This window comes from Oryzias melastigma, linkage group LG15, assembly GCF_002922805.2.
Source record: "Oryzias melastigma strain HK-1 linkage group LG15, ASM292280v2, whole genome shotgun sequence".
Lineage (NCBI taxonomy): Eukaryota > Metazoa > Chordata > Actinopteri > Beloniformes > Adrianichthyidae > Oryzias > Oryzias melastigma.
Window position 1 is genome coordinate 29,942,374 of NC_050526.1, and position 14,346 is coordinate 29,956,719.

General features: G+C 44.4%; 1 protein-coding gene across 1 annotated transcript in view; it reads left to right on the plus strand.

The window, feature by feature from the left end:
• The first annotated feature begins 2,594 nt into the window (after positions 1–2,594).
• Positions 2,595–14,346, plus strand: part of il16 (interleukin 16) — a 26,645-nt gene continuing 14,893 nt past the window's right edge. The window contains exons 1-8 of the mRNA XM_036215617.1: positions 2,595–2,810; positions 2,883–3,105; positions 7,333–7,454; positions 7,748–7,850; positions 13,300–13,386; positions 13,703–13,772; positions 13,846–13,976; positions 14,096–14,206. Of these exons, the coding sequence (XP_036071510.1) occupies positions 2,746–2,810; positions 2,883–3,105; positions 7,333–7,454; positions 7,748–7,850; positions 13,300–13,386; positions 13,703–13,772; positions 13,846–13,976; positions 14,096–14,206 (912 nt within the window). The 5' untranslated portion in view covers positions 2,595–2,745. The remainder of the gene's footprint in view (positions 2,811–2,882; positions 3,106–7,332; positions 7,455–7,747; positions 7,851–13,299; positions 13,387–13,702; positions 13,773–13,845; positions 13,977–14,095; positions 14,207–14,346) is intronic.

A 14,346-nucleotide genomic window follows, 5' to 3' on the forward strand; every position in this document is an offset into this window, starting at 1 on the left:
TTCTCTCTTTGGACTTGGTCTGGTCCAAATGGACTCAGATTTGGACGTCTCCAGGCCTTAACCTGGATTATGATTGTCTGATTGTCATGATAAGCCACGCCCACTGACCTGCTGATGTCACACGTGTTTATTTACAGCAGTTCATACGGTAAAGAAAATGCCCCCCCTCCCCTAGAATATCCGTTTAGCTAGCCTGTCCACAGACAGGAAGTACTGCCCCCCTGTATTTATACATATGTGTGTATATATACACGCTCACAAAAATGAAAGGAACACTTCTTTTATTGGGCCTGGCATGAATTGAATTAAACCCGTCTGATCATTTTCTTGTTTTGTAAAAATGGACAGAGTGTACAGAGACAATTCAAAGTGCTTTTGAAATGCCAGTGGAGCTCCACGGCGCTGGACAGTGAGCACAGGGCCCTCTACAGGACGTGGGGCCCTCAGGCCACCTTCATGAAGTCTGTTCCTGATTGTTTGGGTAGAGACATTCACACCAGTGGCCCTCTGGAGGTCATTCTGTAGGGCACGAGCAGTGCTCAGCCTGTTCCTCCTTGCACAAAGGAGCAGGTATGGGTCCTGCTGAGGGGTTGAGGACCTTCTACAGCCCTGTCCAGCTCTCCCAGAATAACCACCAGTCTCCTGAAATCTCCTCCATGTTCTGGAGATTGTGCTGGGAGACACATTAAACCTTCTTGCTGCAGCACGTGTGGATGTGCCATCCTGGAGAAGTTGGACAACCTGTTCAACTTCTGTAGGGTTAAGGAATCTCCTCATACTGCCAGTAGAGATAATTATCAAGCCAAAATCAGCACGAGTGGAGAACCAGCCAAAAAAGATCAAGAGGGAGAAACTAGAAATGACCTCCACATGTAACACCAGTCCTGTTTGGAGGGTTTTCTAATTGTTGCCACTGAAGTGCACCTGTTGTTAATTCCATGAACATCAATACAGCTGAAATTGATTAACGAGGCCCTCAGCTGATTAACCAACCAGAAGATTATCAGACAGGTTTAATTCAATTCATGCCAGGCCCAATGTCTGGAGTGCAGTCTGCCGGGTCTCAGCTGACCTAGAGCACTCCCCGACCAGAACCAGAACTGGTCGTGCTGCATTGTCCATCCTCTGCCAGCAGATGGCGGTGTAACAAAGCTGTGGAGATGTGGACAGAAGACAAGCACCGGTTTGTGCAGTCATGACCCCCCCTCCTGAGGTGGTGTGGAAAGTTCAGTTCAGGAGCGTGCACGTGGAAGCCACAGAGACTCCATTCATCTTCTGCTGTGAAGACTGCCGGCTTTGTGTGATGCAGAAGGTGTGTGTTGGGGGGGGGGTCCTATCTGGAAGCAGAAGAACTTTGTTCCTTTGAATCCTGCTGGGAAGGAGGAGCCGTCCGTCTCCCGGTCGGACCTCTCTGGAGTGCTGCAGACCTGGCATGGTGAGGACCTGCAGCTGCAGCGCTGGAATCCACTCGGTGAGTCTCATTTCCGTCTTCTGCTCTGCAGTCTCAGGACCATCAGCGGACCATCCTCGGAGATCCATCAGAACTTTTATCTGCTGCTCTGGAACCGTCCATCGCCACCATGAGGAGGAACCTTCACACGTCCAGCCAAGTCAGATGGGGTTCTGGAGAGCTGCCGCTCTCTGAAACGAGACATTCTTTGAGACAGGAAGTTCTCAGTGGACATCGCTGGAGCCAGAGGAGATGAAGACGGAAGGGCTCCGCCTCCTTTCCTCTCTGCTGTGACCATCAGGAGGATTTGTTTACGCTGGAAGGAGTCACCTAAGGTCAGGCAGAGCTAGAGATCCTTCATCATCATCATCAGCGCGGAGCTCTGCGTCTCCTGGAGGAGCCGGTAACTCCTGACTGGACCATGTCCTCCGTGAGAGAACTCTGCTGACCTTCAGCCGCTGAAGCCGTTCAAGTCCATCATCTTCTGATCTGTTTCCAAAGCATTCAGAAGTCTTTTCCTTATGCTGCTGCTGCTGCTGCTGCTGCTGCTGCTGCTGATGATGATGATCTCTAAAACCGTCCGTTTTCTAGACCATTGATTTTAACAGATTTCCTGCACTTTTCTGTCTACCAGAAGAAGACAAACCAGAACAGAACTGCAGCCAGAGGTCAGCAGTGTCTGTCCCCCAGATTCAGGTCCAGGTCCAGGTTTGGGTTCAGGTCCGGGTCCTCAGCCGTCCTCCTCTGCTGAATCTTCCTTCAAATCTTCCTCAGTGAGTTCAGCAGGACCTTAACAGACCTGGAAGGAGTTCTGCTGACTCCTGGTGTCTGTCTCTATCAGCGGAGGAATCTAAGCTCCTCCCATTCAAGGAACCAAAGGGTTCATTGAAGTTTTGGTGTTTCTGCAGAGATATTGATGAGGTTCTGTTCTGAAGGATGAGTGAACACTGCAGCTCTGATGTACAACATGCAGGAATTTGGAGCGGTCCTGAAGCATCTGATCCTGCAGATCCGATCTGCAGTTCTGATCCAGCGGTTCTGATCCTGCAGATCTGATCCTCAGCCGTCCTCCCTGTAGCTGCCACACAGATAGTCTTTCTGAGGGTGTGAGAGCGTCTGCATCTGCGCCTGCGTCTGGAGGAGCGTTGATGCTCTCCTCCTCCATCACTGCCTCTAACTGGATCTTCTTATTGCCCTCCAGAGCAGCCGTCTCCATTAGGCTGTCTTCAGGGAAACGCTGAGTGCTCGCTCTCCCACTCTGCAGAGGAGGAGGAGCCAACACGACAAACCAGAGGATGGAGAGGAGGTGTGGGGACCCGGAGGCAGGCAGGACCTCCAGGAAGCTGGCCATTCTCCCCAGGTACGTTCTCTGCTTCCCGACGGCAGCTTTGACTTGGTGACCGACCATGTGACCGATCATGTGACTCTGCAGGGCTCTGGTTCTCTGTCGCTCCAAAACCTATGAAGACCATCCAGAAGACAGAAGTTCCGCCAGGCTGATAGACGTGAGTCGAGTGAAGAGGAACAGTGGTCAACAAGGCTGGGGGGGCACACAGAGACCCCCCAGCCACAATCAGGAAGGCAACACAGCCACAAGCCCACAATCCTCCTGTGGGGAAGTCAGGAGGGGCATCAGGATCTCCATCGGCTTCAAGGTAAAACGTCAGGATTGATCTGAAGGATGAAGATGTTGCTGATCTCCATAGAGCTTCTGTTTGCACGTAATCTTTGGAGATCACCATCACTGCAGATGATCTCAGTAGATCACCGTCAGTACAGATGATCTCAGTAGATCACCGTCAGTACAGATGATCTCAGTAGATCACCGTCAGTACAGGTGATCTCAGTAGATCACCATCAGTACAGAAGATCTCAGTAGATCACCATCAGTACAGATGATCTCAGTAGATCACCGTCAGTACAGATTATCTCAGTAGATCACCATCAGTACAGATGATCTCAGTAGATCACCATCAGTACAGAGGATCTCAGTAGATCACCATCAGTACAGATGATCTCAGTAGATCAGTCAGTACAGATGATCTCAGTAGATCACCGTCAGTACAGATGATCTCAGTAGATCACCGTCAGTACAGATGATCTCAGTAGATCACCGTCAGTACAGATGATCTCAGTAGATCACCATCAGTACAGATGATCTCAGTAGATCACCTGTACTGATGGTGATCTCCATAGACTGCTAGAGTAAATGGACACTTGTCAATCAGAATACCAGAATAAAACTGGAGAGGGGGACCGGACGGGGCTGCTGCTTAAGCCCAATACTTCTGCTTTAGATATTATACTGTTCCTACAAGCTCTTTGTCAAAGTAATCATCTGGAGGGGATATAGATAGGAAACCAGAAACAGATTATTGGCGTTTGGCAGATGATGTGATTATTTTTCTGAAAAACCCGACAGAGAGCTCCCTACTTTGATTTTTGAAAACATTCAGTCATTATTCCGGATACAAATCGTTATTGGGAAAACACAAATTCTTACATTAAAGTACACACCAAAAAAACACAATATAGAAAACAATCATTTGAAATGGGATAGTAAAACTATCAAATATCTTGGTATCACACTTACTAGGGAGACTGGAAAGCTGAATAAAGAAAACTTCAAATTGCAGAAATACTTATTAAGATGGACAACTTACTCCTTAAATCTTACTTCAAGAATCAAAATAGTTAAAATGAACATCATCCCACATTTTTTATATTTATTTCAAGCCTTACCAATAACAACACCACAGTATAAGTTTAACCTACGGGATAAAAATATATCAATTTTTATGGGAACAAAAACCGAGGGCTACATTCTCTACCATTCAGTTACCAAAAAAACAAGGGAGGACTGACAAAACCAAACCTCAAAGAATATTTTTTTGCAGCACAGCTTTGACCATCAGCCTGTTGGTGTATCCCAGAATACCAAACAAGATGGAACTGAATTACATAGATATACCAATCCAGACAGTCTTAGGGGGCACTAAATTGAGCCATGGACTCAATCGCCTCCTTCACACTAAATCTATGGAGGAAAGTAGTCAAGAATCCAAACTGCAAAGTGACAGTGAACTACTTAGCTGGATTGTATTTGACTCTAACTTTGGTCCAAATAAATACAACTTGACATTTAAACAATGTTTGGACAATGGGGCAGTTTTATAAAGAAGGGGAAACTTCTTAGTTCAGGAACTTAAAAATACTTTTGGGTTGGGAAACTAAGATTTTTTTTGATATTTACAAATCCAAGATGATTTAACAAAATAAATTAAAGTTTTTTTTTGTTTGTTTTCTTAACTTGTCCTGTCCAACAGCTGAGCCAACAGATGTGGGCTGAGAGCTTCTTGTGTTGGGCAGATTTTACTGTCACAACAGGGATTTATTGAGTATAAACCCCTGTTGTATTTAATGCTAAACTTTATTTATATTGATTATGTTTATATATATATATATATATGTATATATATATATATATGTCTTTCTTTTTTGTTGGGTCGGACGGAAAGGGGGGGCACAAAAAGAGGGCGACAGAGGGAAGTAACATCATAAAACAACTAAGTATAAATAGCATCCGGAGTGGGCGGGGCCTGTCTACACACACTCAGTTGTTGCAAACATACCTGTTGGCTGAAATAATCTTCACACACACACAATTCTGCATATAAACCCACACATGTAAAGCCTTTTATTCGGTCACGCATGCTATTAGTGGGCTGACACCTGTGCTCACGTGAGTCTTTATGTTTTGCAGAAATTAAAGTTGAAGTCGATAACAAACGTTACAGGATAATTAAAGTTTTGTCAGATGTAAACAAAGGGAAATTAGACTTGTTTGGACACCTTACCGGTCTCTTGTGGAAAATAGAAGGTCATCACTGTACATCAAAAGTAAATGGGAATCAGAACTTAATATAGAAATTCCAGAAGAGGAGTGGTATAAAATGTGTTCTTCTACCAACTCACAAACATGGAAGGAGTTTGTGTGGAAGAATCTGATCAGATATTTTATAACTCCTCAAATTAAAGACAAACAGTTAAAAATCCCACAACCTTGTTAGAGTTAATGTGGGATTCTGAGGAGAAGCACAGACGTGTTTTGGTCATGCTCAGAACTACAGTCTTTTAGGGCGACTGTAACAGTTGCTATTAACAATATCTCAGGTTACCAACTGTCAAACACATTCACAGTTCCTTATCTGAGTAATATTGAAGACTCTGCACTCGATGAAGATCTTTACTTAACAAGGATTTTGCTTTTAGCTTTCAAAAAAAAGCTGTAACTAAGAAATGGCATCAAGCGGACCCCCTGAAGAACCATCTAGAGCATTTACTCAACAGAAAAACTAAATGTTCACAGAAGATGGAAAACATGGAACCAATTTGTAGATCTACATTAACAGACTTCTGCACCAGGAGTTATGTACAAAAATAACTACTCTGTTTGTTACATCCTTTTTTTAAAGTTTTAATCCACTTTATTTATTTTTTATTTTATGGCCTTGCCCGTCTTTTCTTGTGTGTCCACATTGCGTATTTGGTGGTTGTGACTGCTATTTGTGTTGATTCTTGAAAAACACATTATAAATTGAGTAAAAAAACAGTATGAGATGGAGATGGATGAGATGGACGTGGAGGTGATTCAAAGATTCAAAATTCAAAGGCTTTATTGTAACTGTCAGAAACAGTTAAATTGTGGGTAGACCACCAGCAGCAAATGAGACAGATAAAAAAATAATAAAAATAAGATTAAAAAAGAAATAAAGAGAATATAACGTACAATTACAGTAAGAATAATAAGAAACTGTACATGGGTAAGGCAAAAAGAAAAAGTACAAGGCAGAATTGCAACACAGGAAGTACAATAACAAACAGATTGACAACATTCCAGCTTGTTGATTGGATGTTGTTCGCATCCGTATGGACCAGGGGAAAAAGCTGTTTGTGAGTCTGGTGGTATGTGACCTGATTGACCTGTAGCGACGTCCTGATGGCAGCAGGTCAATCAGGTGGGGGGCGGGGTGGGTGGGGTCCTTCAGGATTGGTACATTTCTTTTTTGGCAGCGGGATCTTGATAAGGTCTCAAGGGGGGGCAGGGGGCGGCCGATGATTCTCTGCTGTGTTGATGACCCTCTGTGATGTGGAGTCTGGGTACCAGCATTCAGAGACAGAATACTCTCCACGGAGCAGCAGGAGAAGTTCAGCAGCAGCCTCTAGTCCAGATCAGGATGAGGAGGAAGTGCAGCCGCTGGGGGGTGGGGGAGAGGTGGAGACCAAGTTTGACTTGTTGTGGACGGTTGGTGAGAAAGTACTTTATCCAGTGGCAGGTGAGCGGGGGGATGTGAAGGTTCAACAGTTTGGAGGTGAGAATGTCCAGGATGATTGTATTAAAAGATGAGCTGAAGTCCACAAAGAGCAGCCTGGCGTAGCACAGCTCAGTGTGTGCAGTCAGGGCCGTCTTCTGTTGATCTGTTTGGCCTATAGCAAACTGGAAGGGATCAGGGGTCGTTGACGGTCATCGAGGTCGATGATGCTGGCTCTTCTCTTTGACCTGACCGTCACGCTTTCAGAGTAAAACGATGTTGTTTCTGGCAGAAGTTCTGGTGTGAGTTTCTGATGGATCGGTCACAAGCTACAACTGTTCAGAAGTTCTCATTATGATTAGACGGTTTCAATAGAAACCATCAGGCTTCAGATTAAGGAGATGGTCATCATGACTTTGCTCCTTTCTGAAACCCACAGTGCTGCTCTCTGCTGGTTACAATGTTAAATTGTATCTTCATGTCGGTGTTCTCTGAGCTGTGACCGTTCTAACCATGTTCTAATGAAGGACGTTCTCATGTGAAGCTCTTTATCGTTTTAACTTCATCCAGGAGAGCTGCATTTGGAGGATGTGTGTCACCAGAGGTTCTGCTGAGGAGGTCCACGACCGCGGCATGAAGACGGAGGACCAAAACCTCCACCAGGACCCAAAGACCAGAGGACAAGTGCACAGGTGAGAAGCACCTCATCCAAACACGTTGCTTTGATTCGACATCAGCAGAATTCGGTTCTGCAGAACTCAGTTGAAGGACTCTGATCGAGTTCTGCTATAGCGTTGGTCGACCCGTTTCAACGTCATGAAACTGAAACGTAAAAATGCTTCTTTCTGAGTTTCTGAACTTCCTTCTGTGTTTGGTCTCTGGAAACAGGCCAGGAGATAAACCAGGCAAAAATCATATCTGTTGGTTAGAACCCGTCCAGAACCAGCTTCTGTCAGATCATCATGTTTGTGGGTTTTTTCATCAGAACCTTCAGCTTCATGGCCCAAAGCCAGCTGGCTCTTTTTGGTGGACCTCACCACAGCTCCTCTGGGATGGACAGCGATGAGATGTCCAGCCCTCCAGCAGAGGTAAGACAAACCTTCAGAACCAGTGAGGAGGGGAAAAGCCGGGCCAGGAAAAAAACAGAACTTTGCAGAACTTTGCTTTCCTCCTGAAGCAAAAAGACAGCAGGAGGAAGTTAGTCCAGAGTTTTGCAGAGATCTCTGGTCCATCAGAGCTGTTGGAAGTGAGGAGAACTTTCAAAGATTTTGCTGGATGAAGCCATGAGTCCATCCTTCAGTTTCTGGAGGGAGAACCGCTGTACCACAGCTCCAGAGTCTGCATGTTGTGTTTAACTATGACATCAAGGTACGACTACCAGTAGGGGGCAGTGTCTCCTCACAGGAACCTTATGGTTCAGTTAACAAATCTGTCCCCAAATTATTTAGTTACTGAGAACCTGCTGGGATTGATAACACTCATCTTCATCTCTAGAGCCTCGTCTTCATCTCTAGATCCTCATCTTCATCTCTAAATCCTCATCTTCATCTCTAGATCCTCATCTTCATCTCTGGATCCTCATCTTCATCTCTAGATCCTCATCTTCATCTCTAGAGCCTCATCTTCATCTCTAGATCCTCATCTTCATCTCTAGATCATTATCTTCATCTCTGGATCCTCATCTTCATCTCTAGATCCCCATCTTCATCTCTAGATCCTCATCTTCATCTCTAGATCCTCATCTTCGTCTGTAGATCCTCATCTTCGTCTGTAGATCCTCATCTTCATCTCTAGATCCTCATCTTCATCTCTAGATCCTCATCTTCATCTCTGGATCTTCATCTTCATCTGTAGATCCTCATCTTCATCTCTAGATCCTCATCTTCATCCCTGGATCTTCATCTTAATTTGTAGATCCTCATCTTCATCTGTAGATCATCATCTTCATCTCTAGATCCTCATCTTCGTCTGTAGATCCTCATCTTCATCTCTAGATCCTCATCTTCATCTCTAGATCCTCATCTTCAGCTCTGGAACTCATCTTCAGCTCTAGATCCCCATCTTCATCTCTAGATCCCCATCTTCATCTCTGGATCTTCATCTTCATCTCTAGATCCTCATCTTCATCTCTGGAACTCATCTTCATCTCTAGATCCCCATCTTCATCTCTGGATCCTCATCTTCATCCTTAGAGCCTCATCTTCATCCTTAGAGCCCCATCTTCATCCTTAGAGCCTCATCTTCATCTCTAGATCTTCATCCTTAGAGCCTCATCTTCATCTCTAGATCCTCATCTTCGTCTCTGGATCTCATCTTCATCTCTAGATCATCATCTTCATCTTTAGATCCTCATCTTCATCTGTAGATCCTCATCTTCATCCTTAGAGCCTCATCTTCTTTTTTAGATCCTCATCTTCATCTCTGGATCTCATCTTCATCTGCAGATCTTCATCTTCATCTCTAGATCCTCATCTTCATCTCTGGATCATCATCTTCATCTCTAGAGCCTCATCTTCATCTCTACATCCTCATCTTCATCTGTAGACCCTCATCTCCATCTCTAGATCCTCATCTTCATCTCTGGATCCCCATCTTCATCTCTAGATCCTCATCTTCATCTCTGGATCTCATCTTCATCTCTAGATCCTCATCTTCATCTCTGGATCTCATCTTCATCTCTGGATCTCATCTTCATCTCTAGATCCTCATGTTCATCTCTTGATCTCATCGTCATCTCTAGATCCTCATCTTCATCTTTAGATCATCATCTTCATCTCTAGATCCTCATCTTCATCTCTAGATCCTCATCCTTATCTGTAGATCCTCATCTTCATCTCTAGATCCTCATCTTCATCTCTGGATCCTCATCTTCATCTGTAGATCCTCATCTTCATCTCTAGATCCTCATCTTCATCTCTGGATCTCATCTTCATCTCTAGATCCTCATCTTCATCTCTGGATCTCATCTTCATCTCTAGATCCTCATCTTCATCTCTAGACCCTTATCTTCATCTCTGGATCCTCATATTCATCTCTGGGTCTCATCTTCATCTCTGGGTCTCATCTTCATCTGTAGATCCTCATCTTCATCTCTAGATCCTCATCTTCATCTCTAGATCCTCATCTTCATCTCTGGATCTTATCTTCATCTCTGGATCTTATCTTCATCTCTAGATCCTCATCTTCATCTCTAGATCCTCATCTTCATCTCTGGATCTCATCTTCATCTCTGGATCCTCATCTTCATCTCTAGATCCCCATCTTCATCTCTAGATCTTCATCTTCATCTTTAGATCCTCATCTTCATCTCTAGATCCTCATCTTCATCTCTGGATCTCATCGTCATCTCTAGATCCTCATCTTCATCTCTAGATCCTCATCCTTATCTGTAGATCCTCATCCATCTCTAGATCCTCATCTTCATCTCTAGATCCTCATCTTCATCTCTAGATCCTCATTTTTATATCTAGATCCTCATCTTTATATCTAGATCCTCATCTTCATTTCTTGATCCTCATCTTCATCTCTGATCCTCATCTAGATTTCTAGATCCTCATCTTTATATCTAGATCCTCATCTTCATCTCTTGATCCTCATCTTCATCTCTAGATCCTCATCCTTATTTGTAGATCCTCATCTTCATCTCTGGATCTCATCTTCATCTCTAGATCCCCATCTTTATATCTAGATCCTCATCTTCATCTGTTGATCCTCATCTTCATCTCTGGATCTCATCTTAATCTCTAGATCCTCATCTTCATCTCTAGATCTTCATCTTTATATCTAGATCCTCATCTTCATCTCTTGATCCTCATCTTCATCTCTAGATCCTTACCTTATCTGTAGATCCTCATCTTCATCTCTGGATCTCATCTTCATCTCTAGATCCTCATCTTTATATCTAGATCCTCATCCTTATCTGTAGATCCTCATCTTCATCTCTGGATTTCATCTTCATCTCTAGATCCTCATCTTTATATCTAGATCCTCATCTTCATCTCTTGATCCTCATCTTCATCTCTGGATCTCATCTTAATCTCTAGATCCTCATCTTCATCTCTAGATCTTCATCTTTATATCTAGATCCTCATCTTCATCTCTTGATCCTCATCTTCATATCTAGATCCTCATCCTTATCTGTAGATCCTCATCTTCATCTCTGGATCTCATCTTCATCTCTAGATCCTCATCTTTATATCTAGATCCTCATTTTCATCTCTTGATCCTCATCTTCATCTCTAGATCCTCATCCTTATTTGTAGATCCTCATTTTCATCTCTGGATCTCATCTTCATCTCTAGATCCTCATCTTTATATCTAGATCCTCATCCTTATCTGTAGATCCTCATCTTCATCTCTGGATCTCATCTTCATCTCTAGATCCTCATCTTCATCTCTAGATCTTCATCTTTATATCTAGATCATCATCTTTATATCTAGATCCTCATCTTCATCTCTAGATCCTCATCTTCATCTCTAGATCCTCATCTTTATATCTAGATCCTCATCTTCAGTGCTCACAGCAGTCTAAAGCGGACTCTAAGGGCCTTTGGGAACTGGATTATAATTCCACCCAATTCGTAATTGTTCGTGTCGCAGTGGTCCCACGGCCACCGGAGCAGAATTGATTCAGTTGCATCAGAATCCTGCACCTGCTGATGGTGGCTCCTTTGCCGAACACTGAGGCAATTCGGGGTTAGGTTTCTTGCCCAAGGACACTTCAACACATGAGCGGGCAAGGCGGGAGTCGAACCCGCTCGCTTCCCATCAGGAGTCAACTACCCTACCGCTGCACCACCGCTGCCTAGATGCTGCCAACAGCTCCCTCCAGGAAGAGTCTGTGCTGCAAGCTCCGCCCCCAGCCTTGAACAAAAACACACCCACCTTCTCCGTGGAGCTGTGGCAGGAGAGAACTACCTTCTTGTACCAGAACCGCTCTCTGACCCATTTTTTTAAATCTAGTCTCGCTTAGTTTCTAATCGGACTGAACTTCGGTTCTCTCTGAGATTCCTCCGTCTGAATACGAAACCGAGAGCGGAACAACTGAACCAAAACGGCCACCGTACAAGACAGTCACGAGATGTAAACACGGTAGAAATGAGGCGATCTTGGTATGGCCCCTTTAACACTGAAAATGATGTTACTGAAGAAGTTAAGAAATACTGAACTTCACACACAGAGACAGAGAGTGAACAACTAGATAGAAAATAGAGCAAGTTGCTGGAGAAAATATGTCTTCTTCCTCACATCTTACAACACTACAGAATGCAGTTTGTTCCTTTTTTAATTTAATTTGTCGTCTTTGTATTTCTGCTTCTGTTTAGCGGACAACCTCATCACGTCCTCCTCTGCCTTCATGTGTCTGTGTCTCGCAGCCTCGCAGATGCTGCAAGTGTCTGAGCGGGATGCTGATCACGTTCAAAATAAACGCTGGACACGATCGCGTTGCTTGAAAAGTAGAAACACCAGTCAGAAGAACATCGCAGTTAAAGCGGAGAGTCGCCATCAAATCCAGCCAACGTTAGTCTGAACGAGACCGCAGGATTGTAGATCCGATGCGAACGATTACGAACTGTGTGGAAGTATAAACCAACCTTTAACTGGACCTTCTGACTTACATGTGGTCCAGATTTGTGGACTGAAGCTGGGCCACATGTAAGTCACATGTTGCTCAACAAATCATAACAAATCTTAACAACACACCATTTTCCCTCCGTCCTATGCAGTTTGGATTCAGGGCTCGACACTCAACAGAGACAGCCAATTGTTTTTAAATAGAAAACATCAAGCATTCATTGGATAAAGGGGGTGTAGGTGGTGCTGTATTTCTAGATTTGAAGAAAGCTTTTGACACGATAAATCATGAACTACTGCTGACTAAACTAACTAAATTCAACTTTTCACCTCAAGCAATCACAGGGACAGACTCCTATCTGTCTAAGAGAGTCCAGTCAGTCAGGTGGAATGAGTATCTCTCCCCTCATGTCTGCATGTTCCTTGTGTTCAAATGATTTCAATGTACGTTTTTACATTTGATTACTCTACAGGCCACTTTACATTCCATTGTTAGCATTCATTTTATTGCTTCTGCTCATTTTTATTTTTTATTTTATTATTTTTTTAACTTAAGTTAAAATAAATGTGTGTCTTTATTTAACTCCTTAAAAATGTTATGTTTTACTGTTCTTTTACTGCACTTGTATTAGATTTTGTTTCTAACTTTTTATAGGGAGACGTTCTACCATCAGTCCAGGGACAGCAGATGAAAACTAGCTCTGGAGCTAACTCTGGTGGAATGTCCCTGTCAGATAAAGGAATCCATCAGATAAATGTCAGTCAGATGGAGATCCCTATCCGCTGTAGATCAGCTGATACTGATAATCAAATGGATCTTGGTCTTCAAAGACTCTGATTTTGGAATCTTACAGAAGTCTGTATGAAGCTTTTCTGCCACACATGTTCACACTTGAGTGTTTGAGGTTTGTGGACCATCAGAACCAAATGTTCTGAAACGGGAACTCTGTCCTTGGTCTCCAGAAAGGGGTGCTGTTTTCGTCTCCTGAGCCCCCGTCCTTATCTGGACTCGCAGATGAGCGGCTGGCGTCCAACAACAACCACCTGAAGGTGAGAGGTCCTTCTTGTTCCTCAGACTGACTCAGGTGTTCCTGACTGTCTCAGGTGGGGAGCCACACCTGACAGGATGGGCCGTCCTGACAAAGAAGAACCTGGGGGGAGGGATGGGGGGTTGAAAGAGTAAAAGACGTTTTAGGTGTTTATCCCAGAGGTTTGAGAAGAAGCGAAACATCATCAACCTACAAAATGAAGTCCAGATGAGGTTTTCAAAACACTCACCTGAAAACAATTTAAAGTTGATTAGAATGACTCGTGTTTGGAGAGTAGATCCATAAAGTGAATCGGGTCTGGTTCCTTGTGAACTCAGATGTTCATCCAGGACAAGGAGAACCAGAACCAGCAGACCCAGAGCCCCGGTGCCCGCTCTACTGCTGCCAGTAAGTACCGCCCCCTGCTCTTGTTCTGGTTGAAAGCAGGTCAAACGTGAGTAGGTTCTGTGTCCAAACCCAGGTGTCTGTCCGTACTGGATCGGGGATCTGAACAGCCTGGTTCTGAAGACCACAGACTCTGGAAGAGCTGCTTTTTCAGGGAAGAAGAAGTCCCTGTCCCAGCAGCTGGACTGCTATTGCCCCCAGTCTCAGGTATTTAAGCTCCGCCCTCGCCGGGCTCCAGCTGGGCCCCAGCAGATCCGGGACTTTTCTCCTTCTATCGCATCAGGATGAGGGGGTGATGAAGACTGTCCTTGTGTGGTTCTGTCCAGTCTGTTCACCGACCGCGGCGCTGCTGGAGCTCAGCTCAGCTGTTCAGTTCCTGCGGCTGCGTGCACGCCTTCGCCATCGGGACCATCGTTCTGATGAAGAGCCCGGAACAGGTAGGAACCAGAACCACAGAGGGTCAGTCTGAGGGTGAGGTCGTGAAGAGGTGAGGCTAGAAAAGGTGCAGGTTCAAATCCCTGGTCAGGTCATACAAAGACATTAAAATGGGCCGGGCACTCAGCATTGGGGTCACACC